At 45.0% G+C, this 25,539-nt stretch overlaps 1 protein-coding gene across 1 annotated transcript in view; it reads right to left on the reverse strand.

Moving 5' to 3' along the window:
* The window catches only part of shc3 (SHC (Src homology 2 domain containing) transforming protein 3), a 63,705-nt gene that overhangs the window by 22,154 nt on the left and 16,012 nt on the right, over positions 1-25,539 (reverse strand). The window contains exons 2-3 of the mRNA XM_029628596.2: positions 6,194-6,264; positions 1,716-1,779 (exon numbers count right to left, since the gene is read on the reverse strand). Coding sequence (XP_029484456.1) covers positions 1,716-1,779; positions 6,194-6,264 — 135 coding nt within the window. The remainder of the gene's footprint in view (positions 1-1,715; positions 1,780-6,193; positions 6,265-25,539) is intronic.

Consider the following 25,539-nt stretch of genomic DNA (forward strand, 5'->3'; position numbering starts at 1 on the left):
AACACAAGGCTTTGTCGTTGGGTTTTTTACAGAAATGTTTGGCGATCGACTAGAAATGTCTTGGAGATCGACTAGAAATATCTTGGAGATCGACTAGAAATGTCTTGGAGATTGACTAGAAATGTCTTGGAGATCGACTAGAAATGTCTTGGAGATCGACTAGAAATGTCTTGGAGATCAACTAGAAATGTCTTGGAGATCGACTAGAAATGTCTTGGAGATCGACTAGAAATGTCTTGGAGATCGACAACCTGTTGGTGACCACTGGTCTACAGTTTAAGGGCATCAGATTTTTATATTATTATATTCTTTCAGGCAGAGCCAGTTGTGATATTGTGTTAGACACAGATATACATTGGAAAGGCTAGCATGGAATCCAACCTGAATATTGCTCTGATTAAATGTACTGCAAGAGGACACGCTCCTCTCAGGCACATAGCTAGCTAGCATGGCTCCCCATATCCATCTCATTTACACCCCCCCCCCCCCCCCCACACACACACACACACACACACACACACACACCACACCACAATGACACATAACCCATAGTATGAGAGCAAGCTTCTCTAAGACAGAAACATGGATCCACACAGTAACACATAGAATGGCTCTCCATCTTCAGGTCTAACACATGGCATGGATCAACACCCCACACTACGAGGACACAGACACATAGAATGGCTCTACATCTTCAGGTCAAACACATGGCATGGATCAACACCCCACACTACGAGGACACAGACACATAGAATGGCTCTACATCTTCAGGTCAAACACATGGCATGGATCAACACCCCACACTACGAGGACACAGACACATAGAATGGCTCTCCATCTTCAGGTCAAACACATGGCATGGATCAACACCCCACACTACGAGGACACAGACACATAGAATGGCTCTCCATCTTCAGGTCAAACACATGGCATGGATCAACACCCCACACTACGAGGACACAGACACATAGAATGGCTCTACATCTTCAGGTCAAACACATGGCATGGATCAACACCCCACACTACGAGGACACAGACACATAGAATGGCTCTCCATCTTCAGGTCAAACACATGGCATGGATCAACACCCCACACTACGAGGACACAGACACATAGAAGGGCTCTCCATCTTCAGGTCAAACACATGGCATGGATCAACACCCCACACTACGAGGACACAGACACATAGAATGGCTCTCCATCTTCAGGTCAAACACATGGCATGGATCAACACCCCACACTACGAGGACACAGACACATTGCATGGCTCCCCATCTCCAGCTCAGCCTCCTGATTAGTGATATTCTGCTCTACATGAGTCACTGAGCAGAGCTGACCATAGCTGAACAGCTCACTGTGCATCGTGGGCTGGATCTATGCCCACGCACACAGAGAACACAGTCCCACACCCCATCCCTTCCCCTCTTCTCTCTCTCTCTCTCTCTCTCTCTCTCACACACACACACACACACACACACACACACACACACACACACACACACACACACGCAGAGAACACAGTCCCACACCCCCATCCCTTCCCCTCTTCTCTCTCACACACACACACACACACACACACACACACACACACACACACACACACACACACACACACACACACACACACACACACACACACTCCCTCTCAATCTCTTTCTCACTCTCTCGCTCTCTCCCTCCCTTCCCCAGATATGGGGAGTAAGTTAGGGGGTACCTTTCTCTTCCGCAGCGCTCCTTTGGCCCCCGGGACTGCCTCACACACCAAGCTGATGGCCTCTCTGGTGGTAGAGAGATAGAAGGACACAAGGACAGGATGGTGACTCTTCCATGCCACAGAAAATAGAGCTGGTTAAACAACGGGTAAGCTTAGCAATCATCAGTCTTATAGATGCAAGAGAAATACAGTGTCTTACATAAGTATTCAAACCCTTCGTTCCTAGGTGGCGTAGCTGTCTAAGGCAATACATCTCAGTGCTAGAGGCGTCACTACCCTGGTTCGATCCCGAGCTGTATCACAACCGGCTGTGATCGGGAGTCCCATAGGGCGGCACACAATTGGCCCAGCGTCACCCGGGTTAGGGGAGGGTTTGGCCGGGGTAGGCCGTCATTGTAAAATAAGAATTTGTTCCTAACTGACTTGCCTAGTTAAATAAAAGGTTAAATTAAAAAATATATATAATTTTTTATTACTCAGTACTTTGTAGAAGCACCTTTCGCAGCGACGACAGCCTCGTGTCTTCATAGCTATGACGCTACAAGCTTGGCACACCTGTATTTTGGGAGGTTTTCCCATTCTTCTCTGTAGATCTTCTGTCAGGTTGGATGAGGAACGTTGCTGCACAGCTATTTTCAGGTCTCTCCAGAGATAGTGTGCTTAGGGTCATTGGGGTCGTTGTCCTGTTGGAGGATGAACCCTCGCCCCAGTCTGAGGTCCTGAGCAGGTTTTCATCAAGGATCTCGTTGTACTTTGCTCCGTTCATCTTTCCCTCGATCCTGAATAGTCTCCCAGGCCCTGCTGCTGAAAAACATTTCCCTTAATGATGCTGCCACCATCATGCTTCACTGTAGGCATAGTTCCAGGTTTCTTCCAGACGTGACGCTTGGCATTCAGGCCAAAGAGTTCAATCTTGGTTTCATCAGACCAAAGAATCTTATTTCTCATGGTCTGAAAGTCCTTTAGGTGCCTTTTGGCAAACTCCAAGTGGGCTGTCATGTGCCTTTTACTGAGGAGTGGCTTCCGACTGGCCACTCTACCATAAAGGCCTGATTGGTGGAGTGCTGCAGAGATGGTTGTCCTTCTGGAAGGTTCTCCCATCTCCACAGAGGAAATCTGGATCTCTGTCAGAGTGACCATCGGGTTCTTGGTCACCTCCCTGACCAAGGCCTTTCTGGCCCAACACTCCTAACCGCTAGACCACCTGCATTCTTCTACAACAGATAGAGGCAAGGGAAATATGTATTTGAATCCTGGCCCTCTGCTATGAGACAGCTTCCTCCTAGATTCTAGAGTGTTATCATGTCCCATCAATTAAATTTACCACAGGTGGACTCCAATCAAGTTGTAGAAACATCTCAAGGATGTTCGATGGAAACAGGATGCACCTGAGCTCAATTTCGAGTTCCATAGCAAAGGGTCTGAATACTTATGTAAATAAGGTATTTCTGTTTTATTTGTAATACATTTGCTAAAATTTCTAAAAACCTGTTTTCACTTTGTCATTATTTGGTTTTGTGTGTAGACTGCTGAAGAATGTGTTTTATTTAATCAATTTTAGTACAAGGCTGTAACGTCACAAAATGTGGAAAAAGTCAAGGGGTCTGAATACTTTCCGAAGGCACTGTATGTCTATGGATTCTGGAGGACCTAGAGGACAGCCCGTTAACAAACGGTAGCATTTAACATTTGAATCATTTAGCAGACACTGACATACAGGAGCAATGAGGGTTAAGTGCCTTGCTCAACGGCACATCGACAGATTTAGGTTACTGGCCCAACACTCCTAACCGCTAGGCTACCTGCATTCTTCTACAACAGATAGAGACAAGGGAAATACGTGTTTGAATCCTGGCCCTCTGTTTGAAGACAGCTTCCTTCTAGATTCTAGACTGGTATGATGATAATGCACCTAATAATACAATAAGAAACAAAAGAATAGGGTTATGCTACAGTACATTTATAGCAGTAGCTTTGTTGGTGATGAGAGAGAAATGTGTTTATTTGTAATGTCTTTATTGAAATGTGTTTATTTTATTTTTATCACCGTCTTTAAATAGATGCTCTCAATTATTTTAGAATAGGAAGTCTATTTATAGTATACCAAAAGTTGACTCTCTCTCTACCTTTCTCCCTCCCCCTCTCCATCTCTCCCACTCCCTCTCTCTCTCTCTCACTCTCTCTCTCTCTCTCTCTCTCTCTCTCTCTCTCTCTCTCTCTCTCTCAATTCAATTCAAGGGGCTTTATTGGCATGGGAAACATGTGTTAACATTGCCAAAGCAAGTGAGGTAGATAATATACAAAGGTGAAATAAACAATAAAAATTAACAGTAAACATTATTCATACAGAAGTTTGAAAACAACAAATGGTTAAGGGTCTCTCTCTCTCTCTCTCTCTCTCTCTCTCTCTCTCTCTCTCTCTCTCTCTCTCTCTCTCTCTCTCCCCCCCTCTCTCTCCCCATCTTCCTCGCCCTCTCTCTCTCTTTCTCTCTCTCTCACTATCTCTCTCTATTTCTCTCTCTCTACCTTTCTCCCTCCCCCTTTCCATCTCTCCCACTCCCTCCCTGCCTCTCTCTCTCTATCTCTCTCTCTCTCTCTCCCCTCTCTCTCTCTCTCTCTCTCTCTCCCTCTCTCTCCATCTCTCCCTCTCTCTCCCTATCTATCTCACCCTCTCTCTCTCTCTCTCTCTCTCACACACACACACTCTCTCTCTATTTCTCTCTCTCTACCTTTCTCCCTCCCCCTTTCCATCTCTCCCACTCCCTCCCTCTCTCTCTCTCTCTCTCTGTTTCTCCCTCTCTCTCTCTCTCTCCCTCTCATCAATGGATAGTGCAATATCATGTGGTCCTTGCCCTGCAGTAGTGTGAACGCTGCTGGTTAAACCAGACAGAATGCTAAACCTAACCCTAACCCTAACCCTAGCTGACTCCATGAACTCAAGCAGAAAAGTGAACGTGACACAGACATGCCATATTCACAGTACAGGCCCCACGTCTCTCACAGACACAGCTCTACTGGCAGCCATGGCCTTGTCATTCAATAAACAACCACAGAAAATACAGGCTTCTTCTAATGTTTCTATTTGTTGGGGACAGTGGAGATGAATTTAAATAAACGGGGGCAGTTATGTGAGTATAAGAGGTAAGTCTACAGTGCCTTCAGAAAGTATTCAGACCCCTTGACTTTTTCCACATTTTGTTATGTTACAGCCTGATTCTAAAATGCATTAGATAAAACAAATTATTAATCTACACATAATACCCCATAATAACAAAGCAAAAAACAGATTTTTTGAAATGCTAGCAAATGTATTACAAATAAAACAGAAATAGCTTATTTACATAAGTATTCAGACCCTTTTCTATGAGACTCCAAATTGAGCTCAGGTGCATCCTGTTTCCATTGATCATCCTTGAGATGTTTCTACAACTTGATTAGAGTCCACCTGTGGTAAATTCAATTGATTGGACATGATTTGTAAAGGCTATCTATATATATCTAGATCTATATATCTACCTGTCTATATAAGGTCCCACAGTTGACAGTGCATGTCAGAGAAAGAAACAGGCCTTTATGGTAGAGTGGCTAGACGGAAGCTACTCCGGAAGCTACTCATGACAGCCCGCTTGGAGTTTGACAAAAGGCACATAAAGAACTCTCTGACCATGAGAAACAAGATTCTCTGGTCTGATGAAACCAAAGATTTAATTCTTTGGCCTGAGTGCAAAGTGTCACATCTGGAGGAAACCTGGCACCATCCCTATGGTAAAGCATGGTGGTGGCAGCAACATGCTGTGGGGATGTTTTTCAGGAGTGGCTTTGGGACAAGTCTCTGAATGTCCTTGAGTGGCCCAGCCAGAGTCCGGACTTGAACCTATTCGAACATCTCTGAGAGACCTGAAAATAGCTGTGCAGTGACGCTCCCTATCTAACCTGACAGAGCTTGAGAGGATCTGCAGAAAATAATGGGAGAAGCTCTCCAAATACAGGTGTGCCAAGCTTGTAGCATCATACCCAAGAAGACTCAAGGCTGTAATCGCTGCCAAAGGTGTTTCAACCAAGTACTGAATAAAGGGTCTGAATACTTATGTAAATGTAATATATCAGTTTTTATTTTTTATAAACCTGTTTTTGCTTTGTCATTATGGGGTATTATGTGTAGATTGATGGGGGGGGGGGGGACAATTGAATACATTTTAGAATAAGGCTGTAACATACCAAAAAGTGGAAAAAGTCAGAGTCTGAATACTTTCCGAATGCAATGGGGGTAAAACAGGTTAATATGGATAAAATATAGGTAAAACATAGGGTCAAATAGGGATAAAATGGGGGTAAAACATAGGGTCAAATAGGGATAAAATGGGGGTAAAACAGGGATAAAGTATGGGTAAGATATGAGTGAAATGGATTACACAACACATAATAAATTGCTCCCACATAGTATCCATTTCCTTCAACAAAATACATGAATCTCTTACCTTGTTATTTGCGATCTCGTGTTGAAATCCAGTGATTTCATCGACCGAAGCACTTCAATGCAACCCAAATACTAGAAGAGAGAGAGAGAGAAGAGATTCAATTAGTTAATGGATGAATGTTAAGATGTGAAGCATTTAATTATGTCAAAACAATGCGACTTTAACACCTATATTAACACTTATAATATAAGCAGCCATTGTAGTCTGAGAAAGAGGACCAGGGCACATATGACACAGTTATTTATTCCTGTGCCTCTTCAGTGCAGCCGGCCATTCGTGACCTTCAGCATGATATTGACTCAATCCAAAAATCCCTTACAGATGTTAAATTAGTGTTAAATGCAAATAAAACCAGGTTTATGCTGTTCTCTAGGTCTCTAGGTCACTGACCCTGAGAACTTGCGTATTTTGTACTCCAAAATGGAGCCCAAATTGAGCATGTTTCTCACTATACTCCTTCGGTATCTGGATTTGATGAGTCAAGTTTGCCTTTTGAAACACACATTGAAAACTTGACAAAGAAGCTGAGATCTTTGATTGTTGTTTTATATAGAAATAAATCCTGCCTCAGTTCCCGAAAATAGAAGGAAGATTCTCCCTGTAATAGACTATGTTGTTTATATTCACGCAGCAGCATCTGTTTTTGACTCAGTATTCCATTCAGTAATATGTTTTATCACTGCATTGTATTCTTTACAAACATGTGGAACAGACCTCTCCAGTGGCAACAAATGTAATATTAATAAAACAAATTTGGGCTTGCCTCTTTTGCATGTAATTTTGGCATTAATACGTGTCACATATAAGTTTGCAAACAACATTAAAAAAATATATATATCATTGAGTTTTATCATTGAATATATATCTTTTTTGTTTTCTTGAGTAAGGCAGCTCCAAAATGCTGGTGTTTCAGCCTAGTTCAGTGCTTTCTGTGGTGGTGGTGGGGCAAGTCAGCAGAAAATACAGAGCGTTGAGCCGTGATTGGCTCAGTTTTCTGTCACTCATGGGGACACTACTTCATGGCCAAGTCTAAGGGTAGACCTGGAAAATTCAAGCCCCTTGGGTGCTGCCATAGAGTTACATTAGAAGTGCCCATCCAAGAAGGCTCAAGCTCATTGGCCACAGATAAAATTATGTCAAATCACGTTCTATCGACAGTACCTTTGATTGGACTGTCCAACATCATACTTTCAAAATCTTAGCTGGCCGTCATCATCATGAATCAAGTCGACAATCTACTGGCAAATCCTTTTTAATCCTTGTCATATTAAGAGAAATTATGAGGAGAAATTATAGATAAAAGGTATCGGTGCTCATCGGCCACTGGACATAAACATTACACAACAAGTTGGAAATCGCAAATTCAACAATGAGTGGTTTGGAAGGAATAAGTGGCTAACTGCAAGCATCGCAAAGCTATCATTAGCTTGCTATTCAGTGGAGTGGTTGTGAGGTACCAAGTCTAAGATTAAGGGTCTCTTTTCCTAGTTTGAAATTATAAACATTCAACATTGGCCCTGCTGTCAAATTAGCATGATTTGTGCCGTGCTCAAAACAACTTTTAACTCGGAACTGCAAAATCTGACTTCAGTGAGTTCAAGACAACTGGGAAAATCAAACTACGACTGTGAAAATACGTTTTTAACTTTCACCCAACTCGAGGGCTACGACCTGAAGATCCCTGATGTCATCATGATTCAACTTTTTGTCTTGAAAGTTGTCTTGAAAGCACCATAAATCCAGAGAATTGCAGACTTTGATGACAAAATTAGCCCACGAAGGACCGCCGCGCTACCTTCCTTTTCAAGTGAGTCCAAAAATGTTTTGTATGCTGCTGAATAAATGATGTAATAGGCCAGGGAGATATGTATACTGTAGCTAAGAGAGTAATACTAAGTGGATGTTGTGTAGTAAGCTGTTAGTAGCCCATGTGCTTCACCCTAATTATTTTGTCTATATTCACCTTTTAATTTTGCTCTACTGCTCTGACTTGGTGGAGCCCCTGTATTAGAGAAATGTAATCATCAAATATTGTAAAAGCTATCATTGTCTGATTATATGCCTCCTTTATTTATCCAACGGTTCTGACTTGGTGTACAGGGAGAACACTGGAAGAAAGGCCCATATTCTGAATTCTCTCGCTGTACATTTCAAAAGTGCTGCACAAATAGTTATATTGACTACGTCCGTCCTATCTCGCTCATTAATGTCTTAATTGAAATTCCGGATTGCCTCTTATCCGCTTGTCGTCCCCTTATGCCATAATTTGTACATCTCAATTGTCATTAGAAACCACATTTGTTTAAGCAAGTCAGCCATATCAGCTATGTTTTTTTTTAATGTCAGTAAATGAGTTGAATTAACTGTTTCACTGCCAGACAAGGCTCCTCTGATAGCCATGTGGAGCAGTGGTAAGGTGTTGATACTGCTGTTGGGACAGCTTTATGTAGGCCCTAACAGTTTGTGGGAACCGTTTGTCACCGTTATAATGCAATTAATGTATTGTTTAGTGTTGTGTGGTGTCTTTGCTGGAATTACATCCCAATTTTGGGGGTTTTTCCCCACCAAGATTTACATGCTAAAATCACCACTGAACCTCTCTGTCTGTAAGAAGAGAGCTGCACTCTCTTATGTATTTACACAGTAGTCTTGCAGAAACGTCCTCTGTACATTACTTCATTGATTAATTTTAGATGTACTAATGACCAAACCCGTTCTAAGGGATGGATAACTCTGGAGATCCCTTTGGTCTCCACAGAATTGGGGAAATCTGGATAGTTTTTTTTTGCCCCTTATGTGTGGAAAAATAACAGTATTCCTTGCAGTTCAATATTCTGGTGCCTTTCAGGCATTTAACATGATTGATTGGAGACGTATATGTTACAGAATGCAATTGCTTTTCTTAAATATGTTTAATGATGTGTATTATGTGTTTTATTATATTGTGTTTTATTATAGTGTGTATTATTATAGTGTGTATTATTATAGTGTGTTTTATTATAGTGTGTTTTATTATAGTGTGTTTAATGATAGTATGTTTTATTTGTATTGGTTATGTAGGTCTGTTGTGTTTAATTATAGTGTGTTTAATTATAGTGTGTATTATTATAGTGTGTTTAATTATAGTGTGTTTTATTATAGTGTGTATTATTATAGTGTGTATTATTATAGTGTGTATTATTATAGTGTGTTATTATAGTGTGTGTATTATTATAGTGTGTTTTATTATAGTGTGTTTTATTATAGTGTGTATTATAGTGTGTATTATTATAGTGTGTATTATTATAGTGTGTATTATAGTGTGTATTATTATAGTGTGTATTATTATAGTGTGTATTATTATAGTGTGTATTATAGTGTGTATTATTATAGTGTGTTTTATTATAGTGTGTATTATATAGTGTGTATTATTATAGTGTGTATTATAGTGTGTATTATTATAGTGTGTATTATTATAGTGTGTTTTATTATAGTGTATTATTATAGTGTGTATTATTATAGTGTGTATTATTATAGTGTGTATTATTATAGTGTGTATTATTATAGTGTGTATTATTATAGTGTGTATTATTATAGTGTGTATTATTATAGTGTGTTTTATTATAGTGTGTATTATTATAGTGTGTATTATTATAGTGTGTATTATTATAGTGTGTATTATTATAGTGTGTTTTATTATAGTGTGTTTTATTATAGTGTGTATTATTATAGTGTGTTTTATTATAGTGTGTATTATTATAGTGTGTATTATTATAGTGTGTATTATAGTGTGTATTATTATAGTGTGTTTTATTATAGTGTGTATTATTATAGTGTGTTTTATTATAGTGTGTTTTATTATAGTGTGTAGTGGACAGGCGGGTAGGTGCAGGCAGCGATCGGTTGAAGAGCATGCATTTAGTTTTACTTGTATTTAAGCGCAATTGGAGGCCACGGAAGGAGAGTTGTTAACACAGTGTCCAAAGAAGGGCCAGAAGTATACAGAATGGTGTTGTCTGCGTAGAGGTGGATCAGAGACTCACCAGCAGCAAGAGGGACATCATTGATGTATACAGAGAAGAGAGTCCGTCCAAGAATGGAACCCTGTAGCACCCCCATAGAGACTGCCAGAGGCCCGGACAACAGGGCTCTCCGATTTGACACACTGAACTCTATCAGAGAAGTAGTTGGTGATAGATATAGGTCTGTAGCAGTTTGGGTCAAGAGTGTCCCCCCCCTTTGAAGAGGGGGATGACCGCAGTGTATTATAGTGTGTATTATTATGGTGTGTTTTATTATAGTGTGTATTATTATAGTGTGTTTTATTATAGTATAGTGTGTATTATTATAGTGTGTATTATTATTATAGTGTGTTTATTATAGTGTGTTTAATGATATTATTTTATTTGTTATTATGTGTATTATTATATTATAGTGTGTATTATTATTAGTGTGTTTTTATTATTATAGATTATTATATTGTGTGTTGTTATGTAGGTGTGTTTTATTATAGAGTGTGTTATTATTATTATAGTGTATTATTATTATTATAGTGTTTTATGTTTTATGTACAGGGTTTTATTTGTAAACGTATACAGGGCTCTCTTTAAAAAAATTGTTTTATCTCAATGTGACTCAATTATTATTCACAAAAGCGTTTCAGAGAAGGAGTGCTGAATGATCTAGGATCAGTTTTGCCTTTTAGATCATAATGAATAAGATTATGTGGACAGGGTAGACCTGGGCCCAGATTCACAAAACCTTCTTATAAGAAGACATTTCTTCTTAACTGCCATGTTTTCCTTAACTATAGACTTATGAAGAAAGATAAGCAAAGTTTCTATTCCTCAAAAAGGTTCTTGAAAATGTTATTGCGGTATTTCTTATGTTTCACCTTAAGCAAAAAGTTAAGAAGAAATTACATTCTTGAAAATAAAGTTATTGGAAATGTTGTTAATTCCAAGGTTTAACCTTTGTCTTAAATTTAGGGCAGTGAGAAAAAATCTGAACATGTTGAATTTTTTTTTTTTGAACATGTTTAATTCACTCACAAACTTCTTCTGAAAGTATCAGTATTGATTCATTATAAACTCAATAACATGTTTTAGATCAGAAATATGTTAACATGATTTCCATTGCTAGCTAGAGAGGTAGCTAAAACGGTTGCCTAGCAACAAACATCTTACGAAGATTTGTAAGAAGATATTTCAGAAGTTCATAAGAAAATCATTAAATCTTAAGATATTGTTGAGGAATTGCATAAGAACCATCCTATGTAGTCTTGATTTTTGTTCTTAAGAACCTTCTTAAGTTCTTGCGAAATAAGTGTTTGGGGAATCTGGGCACTGAAACTAGATACACACTATTACTTTGAGACACTTCATCATAAATTCATATATTATTCCATATGATCTAAAAGGAAAAACTAATCCTGGATCAGAATTCCAGTCTCAGACTCGTTGTGAATCAAGCAACAAGTACAACAGCAGAGCTACAGTACAGCAGCAGGACAGGGCAAGTTAATGTCTGTCTGAGATATAGCAGCAGGCCAGGTTAGTGTCTGTCTGAGCTATAGCAGCAGGCCAGGTTAGTGTCTGTCTGAGCTATAGCAGCAGGCCAAGTCAGTGTCTGTCTGAACTGTAGCAGCAGGTCAGGTTAGTGTCTGTCTGAGCTATAGCAGCAGGCCAAGTCAGTGTCTGTCTGAACTGTAGCAGCAGGTCAGGTTAGTGTCTGTCTGAGCTATAGCAGCAGGCCAGGTTAGTGTCTGTCTGAGCTATAGCAGCAGGACAGGGCAAGTTAATGTCTGTCTGAGATATAGCAGCAGGCCAGGTTAGTGTCTGTCTGAGCTATAGCAGCAGGCCAGGTTAGTGTCTGTCTGAGCTATAGAAGCAGGCCAGGTTAATGTCTGTCTGAGATATAGCAGCAGGCCAGGTTAGTGTCTGTCTGAGATATAGCAGCAGGCCAGGTTAGTGTCTGTCTGAGCTATAGCAGCAGGCCAGGTTAGTGTCTGTCTGAGATATAGCAGCAGGCCAGGTTAATGTCTGTCTGAGATATAGCAGCAGGCCAGGTTAGTGTCTGTCTGAGCTATAGCAGCAGGCCAGGTTAATGTCTGTATGAGATATAGCAGCAGGCCAGGTTAGTGTCTGTCTGAGCTATAGCAGCAGGCCAGGTTAATGTCTGTATGAGATATAGCAGCAGGCCAGGTTAGTGTCTGTCTGAGCTATAGCATCAGGCCAGGTTAGTGTCTGTCTGAGCTATAGCAGCAGGCTGGGGCAGGTTTGTGTCTGTCTGAGCTATAGAAGCAGGCCAGGTTAATATCTGTCTGAGCTATAGCAGCAGGCCAGGTTAGTGTTTGTCTGAGATATAGCAGCAGGCCAGGTTAGTGTCTGTCTGAGCTATAGCAGCAGGCCCGGATAGTGTCTGTCTGAGCTATAGCAGCAGGCCAGGTTAGTGTCTGTCTGAGATATAGCAGCAGGCCAGGTTAGTGTCTGTCTGAGTTATAGAAGCAGGCCAGGTTAATGTCTGTCTGAGATATAGCAGCAGGTCAGGTTAGTGTCTGTCTGAGCTATAGCAGCAGGCCAGGTTAGTGTCTGTCTGAGCAGGGCAAGTATAGATAGCAGCAGGCCAGGTTAGTGTCTGTCTGAGCTATAGCAGCAGGCTGTCTGAGGTTAATGTCTGTCTGAGCAGCAGGCCATAGAAGCAGGCCAGGTTAGTGTCTGTCTGAGCTATAGCAGCAGGCCAGGTTAGTGTCTGTCTGAGATATAGCAGCAGGCCAGGTTAATGTCTGTCTGAGATATAGCAGCAGGCCAGGTTAGTGTCTGTCTGAGCTATAGCATCAGGCCAGGTTAGTGTCTGTCTGAGCTATAGCAGCAGGCTGGGGAAGGTTTAATGTCTGTCTGAGATATAGCAGAAGTTTAGGTTAGTGTCTGTCTGAGCTATAGCAGCAGGCCAGGTTAGTGTCTGTCTGAGCTATAGCAGCAGGCCAGGTTTGTGTCTGTCTGAGCTATAGCAGCAGGCCAGGTTAATATCTGTCTGAGCTATAGCAGCAGGCCAGGTTAGTGTCTGTCTGAGATATAGCAGCAGGCCAGGTTAGTGTCTGTCTGAGCTATAGCAGCAGGCCAGGTTAGTGTCTGTCTGAGCTATAGCAGCAGGCCAGGTTAGTGTCTGTCTGAGATATAGCAGCAGGCCAGGTTAGTGTCTGTCTGAGTTAATGTCTGTCTGGAGAAGCAGGCCAGGTTAATGTCTGTCTGAGATATAGCAGCAGGCCAGGTTAGTGTCTGTCTGAGCTATAGAAGCAGGCTGTCAGCTAGAAGCAGGCCAAGTTAGTGTCTGTCTGAGCTATAGAAGCAGGCCAGGTTAATGTATGTCTGAGATATAGCAGCAGGCCAGGTTAGTGTCTGTCTGAGCTATAGCAGCAGGCCAAGTTAGTGTATGTCTGAGCTATAGCATCAGGCCAGGTTAGTGTCTGTCTGAGCTATAGCAGCAGGCTGGGGAAGGTTTGTGTCTGTCTGAGCTATAGCAGAAGTTTAGGTTAGTGTCTGTCTGTGATATAGCAGCAGGCCAGGTTTGTGTCTGTCTGAGATATAGCTGCAGGCCAGGTTTGTGTCTGTCTGAGCTATAGCAGCAGGCCAAGTCAATGTCTGTCTGAACTATAGCAGCAGGTCAGGTTAGTGTCTGTCTGAGATAAAGCAGCAGGCCAAGTCAGTGTCTGTCTGAACTATAGCAGCAGGCCAGGTTAGTATCTGTCTGAGCTATAGCAGCAGGCCAGGTTAGTGTCTGTCTGAGATATAGCAGCAGGCCAGGTTAGTGTCTGTCTGAGTTACAGAAGCAGGCCAGGTTAATGTCTGTCTGAGATATAGCAGCAGGCCAGGTTAGTGTCTGTCTGAGCTATAACAGCAGGCCAGGTTAGTGTCTGTCTGAGCTATAGAAGCAGGCCAGGTTAATGTCTGTCTGAGATATAGCAGCAGGCCAGGTTAGTGTCTGTCTGAGCTATAGAAGCAGGCCAAGTTAGTGTCTGTCTGAGCTATAGAAGCAGGCCAGGTTAATGTATGTCTGAGATATAGCAGCAGGCCAGGTTAGTGTCTGTCTGAGCTATAGCAGCAGGCCAAGTTAGTGTATGTCTGAGCTATAGCATCAGGCCAGGTTAGTGTCTGTCTGAGCTATAGCAGCAGGCTGGGGCAGGTTTGTGTCTGTCTGAGCTATAGCAGAAGTTTAGGTTAGTGTCTGTCTGTGATATAGCAGCAGGCCAGGTTTGTGTCTGTCTGAGATATAGCTGCAGGCCAGGTTTGTGTCTGTCTGAGCTATAGCAGCAGGCCAAGTCAGTGTCTGTCTGAACTATAGCAGCAGGCCAGGTTAGTGTCTGTCTGAGCTATAGCAGCAGGCCAAGTCAGTGTCTGTCTGAACTATAGCAGCAGGTCAGGTTAGTGTCTGTCTGAGCTATAGCAGCAGGCCAAGTCAGTGTCTGTCTGAACTGTAGCAGCAGGTCAGGTTAGTGTCTGTCTGAGCTATAGCAGCAGGCCAAGTCAGTGTCTGTCTGAACTGCAGCAGGTCAGGTTAGTGTCTGTCTGAGCTATAGCAGCAGGCCAAGTCAGTGTCTGTCTGAACTATAGCAGCAGGCCAGGTTAGTGTCTGTCTGAGCTATAGCAGCAGGCCAGGTTAGTGTCTGTCTGAGATATAGCAGCAGGCCAGGTTAGTGTCTGTCTGAGCTATAGAAGCAGGCCAGGTTAATGTCTGTCTGAGATATAGCAGCAGGCCAGGTTAGTGTCTGTCTGAGCTATAGAAGCAGGCCAAGTTAGTGTCTGTCTGAGCTATAGAAGCAGGCCAGGTTAATGTATGTCTGAGATATAGCAGCAGGCCAGGTTAGTGTCTGTCTGAGCTATAGCAGCAGGCCAAGTTAGTGTATGTCTGAGCTATAGCATCAGGCCAGGTTAGTGTCTGTCTGAGCTATAGCAGCAGGCTGGGGCAGGTTTGTGTCTGTCTGAGCTATAGCAGAAGTTTAGGTTAGTGTCTGTCTGTGATATAGCAGCAGGCCAGGTTTGTGTCTGTCTGAGATATAGCTGCAGGCCAGGTTTGTGTCTGTCTGAGCTATAGCAGCAGGCCAAGTCAATGTCTGTCTGTCTCAGGTTAGTGTCTGTCTGAGATAAAGCAGCAGGCCAAGTCAGTCTGAACTATAGCAGCAGGCCAGGTTAGTGTCTGTCTGAGCTATAGCAGCAGGCCAAGTCAGTGTCTGTCTGAACTATAGCAGCAGGTCAGGTTAGTGTCTGTCTGAGCTATAGCAGCAGGCCAAGTCAGTGTCTGTCTGAACTGTAGCAGCAGGTCAGGTTAGTGTCTGTCTGAGCTATAGCAGCAGGCCAAGTCAGTGTCTGTCTGAACTGTAGCAGCAGGTCAGGTTAGTGTCTGTCTGAGCTATAGCAGCAGGCCAAGTCAGTGTCTGTCTGAACTGAGCAGGCCAGGTATGTCTGTTTGAGCTTTAGAATCAGGCCAGGTTAGTGTCTGTCTGAGCTATACCAGCAGGGCAGGTTAATGTCTGTCTGAGATATAGCAGCAGGCCAGGTTAGTGTCTGTCTGAGCTATAGCAGCAGGCCAGGTTAGTGTCTGTCTGAGATATAGCAGCAGGCCAGGTTAATGTCTGTCTGAGATATAGCAGCAGGCCAGGTTAGTGTCTGTCTGAGCTATAGCAGCAGGCCAGGTTAATGTCTGTATGAGATATAGCAGCAGGCCAGGTTAGTGTCTGTCTGAGCTATAGCAGCAGGCCAGGTTAATGTCTGTATGAGATATAGCAGCAGGCCAGGTTAGTGTCTGTCTGAGCTATAGCATCAGGCCAGGTTAGTGTCTGTCTGAGCTATAGCAGCAGGCTGGGGCAGGTTTGTGTCTGTCTGAGCTATAGAAGCAGGCCAGGTTAATATCTGTCTGAGCTATAGCAGCAGGCCAGGTTAGTGTTTGTCTGAGATATAGCAGCAGGCCAGGTTAGTGTCTGTCTGAGCTATAGCAGCAGGCCCGGATAGTGTCTGTCTGAGCTATAGCAGCAGGCCAGGTTAGTGTCTGTCTGAGATATAGCAGCAGGCCAGGTTAGTGTCTGTCTGAGTTATAGAAGCAGGCCAGGTTAATGTCTGTCTGAGATATAGCAGCAGGCCAGGTTAGTGTCTGTCTGAGCTATAGAAGCAGGCCAAGTTAGTGTCTGTCTGAGCTATAGAAGCAGGCCAGGTTAATGTATGTCTGAGATATAGCAGCAGGCCAGGTTAGTGTCTGTCTGAGCTATAGCAGCAGGCCAAGTTAGTGTATGTCTGAGCTATAGCATCAGGCCAGGTTAGTGTCTGTCTGAGCTATAGCAGCAGGCTGGGGAAGGTTTGTGTCTGTCTGAGCTATAGCAGAAGTTTAGGTTAGTGTCTGTCTGTGATATAGCAGCAGGCCAGGTTTGTGTCTGTCTGAGATATAGCTGCAGGCCAGGTTTGTGTCTGTCTGAGCTATAGCAGCAGGCCAAGTCAATGTCTGTCTGAACTATAGCAGCAGGTCAGGTTAGTGTCTGTCTGAGATAAAGCAGCAGGCCAAGTCAGTGTCTGTCTGAACTATAGCAGCAGGCCAGGTTAGTATCTGTCTGAGCTATAGCAGCAGGCCAGGTTAGTGTCTGTCTGAGATATAGCAGCAGGCCAGGTTAGTGTCTGTCTGAGTTACAGAAGCAGGCCAGGTTAATGTCTGTCTGAGATATAGCAGCAGGCCAGGTTAGTGTCTGTCTGAGCTATAACAGCAGGTCAGGTTAGTGTCTGTCTGAGCTATAGCAGCAGGCCAAGTCAGTGTCTGTCTGAACTATAGCAGCAGGCCAGGTAAGTGTCTGTTTGAGCTTTAGAATCAGGCCAGGTTAGTGTCTGTCTGAGCTATAGCAGCAGGGCAGGTTAATGTCTGTCTGAGATATAGCAGCAGGCCAGGTTAGTGTCTGTCTGAGCTATAGAAGCAGGCCAAGTTAGTGTCTGTCTGAGCTATAGAAGCAGGCCAGGTTAATGTATGTCTGAGATATAGCAGCAGGCCAGGTTAGTGTCTGTCTGAGCTATAGCAGCAGGCCAAGTTAGTGTATGTCTGAGCTATAGCATCAGGCCAGGTTAGTGTCTGTCTGAGCTATAGCAGCAGGCTGGGGCAGGTTTGTGTCTGTCTGAGCTATAGCAGAAGTTTAGGTTAGTGTCTGTCTGTGATATAGCAGCAGGCCAGGTTTGTGTCTGTCTGAGATATAGCTGCAGGCCAGGTTTGTGTCTGTCTGAGCTATAGCAGCAGGCCAAGTCAGTGTCTGTCTGAACTATAGCAGCAGGCCAGGTTAGTGTCTGTCTGAGATATAGCAGCAGGCCAAGTCAGTGTCTGTCTGAACTATAGCAGCAGGTCAGGTTAGTGTCTGTCTGAGCTATAGCAGCAGGCCAAGTCAGTGTCTGTCTGAACTGTAGCAGCAGGTCAGGTTAGTGTCTGTCTGAGCTATAGCAGCAGGCCAAGTCAGTGTCTGTCTGAACTGTAGCAGCAGGTCAGGTTAGTGTCTGTCTGAGCTATAGCAGCAGGCCAAGTCAGTGTCTGTCTGAACTATAGCAGCAGGCCAGGTTAGTGTCTGTCTGAGCTATAGCAGCAGGCCAGGTTTGTGTCTGTCTGAGATATAGCAGCAGGCCAGGTTAGTGTCTGTCTGAGTTATAGAAGCAGGCCAGGTTAATGTCTGTCTGAGATATAGCAGCAGGCCAGGTTAGTGTCTGTCTGAGCTATAGCAGCAGGCCAGGTTAGTGTCTGTCTGAGCTATAGAAGCAGGCCAGGTTAATGTCTGTCTGAGATATAGCAGCAGGCCAGGTTAGTGTCTGTCTGAGCTATAGAAGCAGGCCAAGTTAGTGTCTGTCTGAGCTATAGAAGCAGGCCAGGTTAATGTATGTCTGAGATATAGCAGCAGGCCAGGTTAGTGTCTGTCTGAGCTATAGCAGCAGGCCAAGTTAGTGTATGTCTGAGCTATAGCATCAGGCCAGGTTAGTGTCTGTCTGAGCTATAGCAGCAGGCTGGGGCAGGTTTGTGTCTGTCTGAGCTATAGCAGGTTTAGGTTAGTGTCTGTCTGTGATATAGCAGCAGGCCAGGTTTGTGTCTGTCTGAGATATAGCTGCAGGCCAGGTTTGTGTCTGTCTGAGCTATAGCAGCAGGCCAAGTCAATGTCTGTCTGAACTATAGCAGCAGGTCAGGTTAGTGTCTGTCTGAGATAAAGCAGCAGGCCAAGTCAGTGTCTGTCTGAACTATAGCAGCAGGCCAGGTTAGTGTCTGTCTGAGCTATAGCAGCAGGCCAAGTCAGTGTCTGTCTGAACTATAGCAGCAGGTCAGGTTAGTGTCTGTCTGAGCTATAGCAGCAGGCCAAGTCAGTGTCTGTCTGAACTGTAGCAGCAGGTCAGGTTAGTGTCTGTCTGAGCTATAGCAGCAGGCCAAGTCAGTGTCTGTCTGAACTGTAGCAGCAGGTCAGGTTAGTGTCTGTCTGAGCTATAGCAGCAGGCCAAGTCAGTGTCTGTCTGAACTATAGCAGCAGGCCAGGTAAGTGTCTGTTTGAGCTTTAGAATCAGGCCAGGTTAGTGTCTGTCTGAGCTATAGCAGCATGGCAGGTTAATGTCTGTCTGAGATATAGCAGCAGGCCAGGTTAGTGTCTGTCTGAGCTATAGAAGCAGGCCAAGTTAGTGTCTGTCTGAGCTATAGAAGCAGGCCAGGTTAATGTATGTCTGAGATATAGCAGCAGGCCAGGTTAGTGTCTGTCTGAGCTATAGCAGCAGGCCAAGTTAGTGTATGTCTGAGCTATAGCATCAGGCCAGGTTAGTGTCTGTCTGAGCTATAGCAGCAGGCTGGGGCAGGTTTGTGTCTGTCTGAGCTATAGCAGAAGTTTAGGTTAGTGTCTGTCTGTGATATAGCAGCAGGCCAGGTTTGTGTCTGTCTGAGATATAGCTGCAGGCCAGGTTTGTGTCTGTCTGAGCTATAGCAGCAGGCCAAGTCAATGTCTGTCTGAACTATAGCAGCAGGTCAGGTTAGTGTCTGTCTGAGATAAAGCAGCAGGCCAAGTCAGTGTCTGTCTGAACTATAGCAGCAGGCCAGGTTAGTGTCTGTCTGAGCTATAGCAGCAGGCCAAGTCAGTGTCTGTCTGAACTATAGCAGCAGGTCAGGTTAGTGTCTGTCTGAGCTATAGCAGCAGGCCAAGTCAGTGTCTGTCTGAACTGTAGCAGCAGGTCAGGTTAGTGTCTGTCTGAGCTATAGCAGCAGGCCAAGTCAGTGTCTGTCTGAACTGTAGCAGCAGGTCAGGTTAGTGTCTGTCTGAGCTATAGCAGCAGGCCAAGTCAGTGTCTGTCTGAACTATAGCAGCAGGCCAGGTTAGTGTCTGTTTGAGCTTTAGAATCAGGCCAGGTTAGTGTCTGTCTGAGCTATAGCAGCAGGGCAGGTTAGTGTCTGTCTGATCTATAGCAGCAGGCCAGGTTAGTGTCTGTCTGATCTATAGCAGCAGGGCAGGTTAGTGTCTGTCTGATCTATAGCAGCAGGCCAGGTTAGTGTTTGTCTGATCTATAGCAGCAGGCCAGGTTAGTGTCTGTCTGATCTATAGCAGCAGGCCAGGTTAGTGTTTGTCTGATCTATAGCAGCAGGCCAGGTTAGTGTCTGTCTGATCTATAGCAGCAGGCCAGGTTAGTGTCTGTCTGAGATAAAGCAGCAGGCCAGGTTAGTGTCTGTCTGAGATAAAGCAGCAGGCCAGGTTAGTGTCTGTCTGAGCTATAGCATCAGGCCAGGTTAGTGTCTGTCTGAGCTATAGCAGCAGGCTGGGGCAGGTTTGTGTCTGTCTGAGCTATAGAAGCAGGCCAGGTTAATATATGTCTGAGCTATAGCAGCAGGCCAGGTTAGTGTTTGTCTGAGATATAGCAGCAGGCCAGGTTAGTGTCTGTCTGAGCTATAGCAGCAGGCCCGGATAGTGTCTGTCTGAGCTATAGCAGCAGGCCAGGTTAGTGTCTGTCTGAGATATAGCAGCAGGCCAGGTTAGTGTCTGTCTGAGTTATAGAAGCAGGCCAGGTTAATGTCTGTCTGAGATATAGCAGCAGGCCAGGTTAGTGTCTGTCTGAGCTATAGCAGCAGGCCAGGTTAGTGTCTGTCTGAGCTATAGAAGCAGGCCAGGTTAATGTCTGTCTGAGATATAGCAGCAGGCCAGGTTAGTGTCTGTCTGAGCTATAGCAGCAGGCCAAGTTAGTGTATGTCTGAGCTATAGCATCAGGCCAGGTTAGTGTCTGTCTGAGCTATAGCAGCAGGCTGCAGCAGGTTTGTGTCTGTCTGAGCTATAGCAGAAGTTTAGGTTAGTGTCTGTCTGTGATATAGCAGCAGGCCAGGTTTGTGTCTGTCTGAGATATAGCTGCAGGCCAGGTTTGTGTCTGTCTGAGCTATAGCAGCAGGCCAAGTCAATGTCTGTCTGAACTATAGCAGCAGGTCAGGTTAGTGTCTGTCTGAGATAAAGCAGCAGGCCAAGTCAGTGTCTGTCTGAACTATAGCAGCAGGCCAGGTTAGTGTCTGTCTGAGCTATAGCAGCAGGCCAGGTTAGTGTCTGTCTGAGATATAGCAGCAGGCCAGGTTAGTGTCTGTCTGAGTTATAGAAGCAGGCCAGGTTAATGTCTGTCAGAGATATAGCAGCAGGCCAGGTTAGTGTCTGTCTGAGCTATAGCAGCAGGCCAGGTTAGTGTCTGTCTGAGCTATAGAAGCAGGCCAGGTTAATGTCTGTCTGAGATATAGCAGCAGGCCAGGTTAGTGTCTGTCTGAGCTATAGAAGCAGGCCAAGTTAGTGTCTGTCTGAGCTATAGAAGCAGGCCAGGTTAATGTATGTCTGAGATATAGCAGCAGGCCAGGTTAGTGTCTGTCTGAGCTATAGCAGCAGGCTGGGGCAGGTTTGTGTCTGTCTGAGCTATAGCAGAAGTTTAGGTTAGTGTCTGTCTGTGATATAGCAGCAGGCCAGGTTTGTGTCTGTCTGAGATATAGCTGCAGGCCAGGTTTGTGTCTGTCTGAGCTATAGCAGCAGGCCAAGTCAATGTCTGTCTGAACTATAGCAGCAGGTCAGGTTAGTGTCTGTCTGAGATAAAGCAGCAGGCCAAGTCAGTGTCTGTCTGAACTATAGCAGCAGGCCAGGTTAGTGTCTGTCTGAGCTATAGCAGCAGGCCAAGTCAGTGTCTGTCTGAACTATAGCAGCAGGTCAGGTTAGTGTCTGTCTGAGCTATAGCAGCAGGCCAAGTCAGTGTCTGTCTGAACTGTAGCAGCAGGTCAGGTTAGTGTCTGTCTGAGCTATAGCAGCAGGCCAAGTCAGTGTCTGTCTGAACTGTAGCAGCAGGTCAGGTTAGTGTCTGTCTGAGCTATAGCAGCAGGCCAAGTCAGTGTCTGTCTGAACTATAGCAGCAGGCCAGGTTAGTGTCTGTTTGAGCTTTAGAATCAGGCCAGGTTAGTGTCTGTCTGAGCTATAGCAGCAGGGCAGGTTAGTGTCTGTCTGATCTATAGCAGCAGGCCAGGTTAGTGTCTGTCTGATCTATAGCAGCAGGGCAGGTTAGTGTCTGTCTGATCTATAGCAGCAGGCCAGGTTAGTGTTTGTCTGATCTATAGCAGCAGGCCAGGTTAGTGTCTGTCTGATCTATAGCAGCAGGCCAGGTTAGTGTTTGTCTGATCTATAGCAGCAGGCCAGGTTAGTGTCTGTCTGATCTATAGCAGCAGGCCAGGTTAGTGTCTGTCTGAGATAAAGCAGCAGGCCAGGTTAGTGTCTGTCTGAGATAAAGCAGCAGGCCAGGTTAGTGTCTGTCTGAGCTATAGCAGCAGGCCAGGTTTGTGTCTGTCTGAGCTATAGAAGCAGGCCAGGTTAATATATGTCTGAGCTATAGCAGCAGGCCAGGTTAGTGTTTGTCTGAGATATAGCAGCAGGCCAGGTTAGTGTCTGTCTGAGCTATAGCAGCAGGCCCGGATAGTGTCTGTCTGAGCTATAGCAGCAGGCCAGGTTAGTGTCTGTCTGAGATATAGCAGCAGGCCAGGTTAGTGTCTGTCTGAGTTATAGAAGCAGGCCAGGTTAATGTCTGTCTGAGATATAGCAGCAGGCCAGGTTAGTGTCTGTCTGAGCTATAGCAGCAGGCCAGGTTAGTGTCTGTCTGAGCTATAGAAGCAGGCCAGGTTAATGTCTGTCTGAGATATAGCAGCAGGCCAGGTTAGTGTCTGTCTGAGCTATAGCAGCAGGCCAAGTTAGTGTATGTCTGAGCTATAGCATCAGGCCAGGTTAGTGTCTGTCTGAGCTATAGCAGCAGGCTGCAGCAGGTTTGTGTCTGTCTGAGCTATAGCAGAAGTTTAGGTTAGTGTCTGTCTGTGATATAGCAGCAGGCCAGGTTTGTGTCTGTCTGAGATATAGCTGCAGGCCAGGTTTGTGTCTGTCTGAGCTATAGCAGCAGGCCAAGTCAATGTCTGTCTGAACTATAGCAGCAGGTCAGGTTAGTGTCTGTCTGAGATAAAGCAGCAGGCCAAGTCAGTGTCTGTCTGAACTATAGCAGCAGGCCAGGTTAGTGTCTGTCTGAGCTATAGCAGCAGGCCAGGTTAGTGTCTGTCTGAGATATAGCAGCAGGCCAGGTTAGTGTCTGTCTGAGTTATAGAAGCAGGCCAGGTTAATGTCTGTCTGAGATATAGCAGCAGGCCAGGTTAGTGTCTGTCTGAGCTATAGCAGCAGGCCAGGTTAGTGTCTGTCTGAGCTATAGAAGCAGGCCAGGTTAATGTCTGTCTGAGATATAGCAGCAGGCCAGGTTAGTGTCTGTCTGAGCTATAGAAGCAGGCCAAGTTAGTGTCTGTCTGAGCTATAGAAGCAGGCCAGGTTAATGTATGTCTGAGATATAGCAGCAGGCCAGGTTAGTGTCTGTCTGAGCTATAGCAGCAGGCTGGGGCAGGTTTGTGTCTGTCTGAGCTATAGCAGAAGTTTAGGTTAGTGTCTGTCTGTGATATAGCAGCAGGCCAGGTTTGTGTCTGTCTGAGATATAGCTGCAGGCCAGGTTTGTGTCTGTCTGAGCTATAGCAGCAGGCCAAGTCAATGTCTGTCTGAACTATAGCAGCAGGTCAGGTTAGTGTCTGTCTGAGATAAAGCAGCAGGCCAAGTCAGTGTCTGTCTGAACTATAGCAGCAGGCCAGGTTAGTGTCTGTCTGAGCTATAGCAGCAGGCCAAGTCAGTGTCTGTCTGAACTATAGCAGCAGGTCAGGTTAGTGTCTGTCTGAGCTATAGCAGCAGGCCAAGTCAGTGTCTGTCTGAACTGTAGCAGCAGGTCAGGTTAGTGTCTGTCTGAGCTATAGCAGCAGGCCAAGTCAGTGTCTGTCTGAACTGTAGCAGCAGGTCAGGTTAGTGTCTGTCTGAGCTATAGCAGCAGGCCAAGTCAGTGTCTGTCTGAACTATAGCAGCAGGCCAGGTTAGTGTCTGTTTGAGCTTTAGAATCAGGCCAGGTTAGTGTCTGTCTGAGCTATAGCAGCAGGGCAGGTTAGTGTCTGTCTGATCTATAGCAGCAGGCCAGGTTAGTGTCTGTCTGATCTATAGCAGCAGGGCAGGTTAGTGTCTGTCTGATCTATAGCAGCAGGCCAGGTTAGTGTTTGTCTGATCTATAGCAGCAGGCCAGGTTAGTGTCTGTCTGATCTATAGCAGCAGGCCAGGTTAGTGTTTGTCTGATCTATAGCAGCAGGCCAGGTTAGTGTCTGTCTGATCTATAGCAGCAGGCCAGGTTAGTGTCTGTCTGAGATAAAGCAGCAGGCCAGGTTTGTATATGTCTGAGCTATAGCAGTAGGCCAAGTTAGCGCCTGTCTGAGCTATAGCAGCAGGCCAGGTTAGTATCTGTCTGAGGTAAAGCGTCAGGCCACGTTAGCACCTTTCTGAGCTATAGCAGCAGGCCAAGTGAGATTCTGTTTGAATATAGCAGCAGGCCAGGTTAGTGTCTGTCTGAGATATAGCAGCAGGCCAGGTTAGTGTCTGTCTGAGACATAGCAGCAGGCCAGGTTAGTGTCTGTCTGAGCTATAGAATCAGGCCAGGTTAGTGTCTGTCTGAGCTATAGCAGCATCCCAGGTTAGTGTCTGTCTGAGCTATAGAATCAGGCCAGGTTAGTGTCTGTCTGAGCTATAGCAACAGGGCAGGTTAGTGTCTGTCTGAGATAAAGCAGCAGGCCAGGTTAGTTTCCGTCTGAGGTAAAGCGTCAGGCCACGTTAGCACCTTTCTGAGCTATAGCAGCAGGCCAAGTGAGATTCTGTTTGAATATAGCAGCAGGCCTGATTAGTGTCTGTCTGAGCAATAGCAGCAGGCCAGGCCAGGTTAGTGTCAGTTAGAGCTATAGCAGCAGGGCAGGCAAGGTTAGTGTCTGTCTGAGCTATAGAATCAGGCCAGGTTAGTGTCTGTCTGAGCAATAGCAGCAGGTCAGGATAATGTCTGTCTGAGCTATATCAGCAGGCCAGGTTAGTGTCTGTCTCAGCTATAGCAGTAGGCCAAGTTAGCACCTGTCTGAGCTATAGCAGCAGGCCAAGTGAGTATCTGTTTGAGCTATAGCAGTAGTACAGGTAAGTGTTTGTCTGATCAACATGAGCAGACCAGGGCATGTTAGTATATGTCTAAGATATAGCAGCAGGTCAGGTTAGTATCTGTCTGAGCTATAGCAGCAGGCCAGAATAGTGTCTGTCTGAGCAATAGCAGCAGGCCAGGCCAGGTTAGTGTCAGTTAGAGCTATAGAATCAGGCCAGGTTAGTGTCTGTCTGAGATAAAGCAGCAGGCAAAGTCAGTGTCTGTCTGAGATATAGCAGCAGGCCAGGTTAGTGTCTGTCTGAGCTAGAGCAGCAGGCCAGGTTAGTGTCTGTCTGAGATATAGCAGCAGGCCAGGCCAGGTTAGTGTCTGTCTGAGCTAGAGCAGCATGGCCAGGTTAGTATCTGTCTGAAGTAAAGCAGCAGGCCAGAGGAGGTTAGTGTCTGTCTGAGATATAGCAGCAGGCCAGGTTACTGTCTGTCTGAGATGTAGCAGCAGGCCAGTGAGGGTTAGAATCTGTCTGAGCTATAGCATCAGGCCAGGGAGGATTAGTGTCCAGCTGAGCTATAGCAGCAGGCAACAGCATGTTACTGTCTGCCTGAGCTATAACAGCAGGCCAGGTTAGTGTCATTCTGAGCTATAGCAGCAGGCCAGTGAGGGTTAGTATCTGTCTGAGCAATTGCAGCAGGCCAAGGAAGGTTAGTGTACAGCTGAACTATAAAAGCAGGCAAAGGCATGTTCCTGTCTGCCTGAGCTATAGCAGCAGGCCAAGGCAGGTAACTGTTTGCCTGAGCAACAGCAGCAGGCCAGGTTAATGTCTGTCTGAGCTATAGCAGCAGGCCAGGTTAGTGTCTGTC

This window comes from Oncorhynchus nerka, linkage group LG22 (assembly GCF_034236695.1).
Source record: "Oncorhynchus nerka isolate Pitt River linkage group LG22, Oner_Uvic_2.0, whole genome shotgun sequence".
Taxonomy (NCBI): Eukaryota; Metazoa; Chordata; class Actinopteri; order Salmoniformes; family Salmonidae; genus Oncorhynchus; species Oncorhynchus nerka.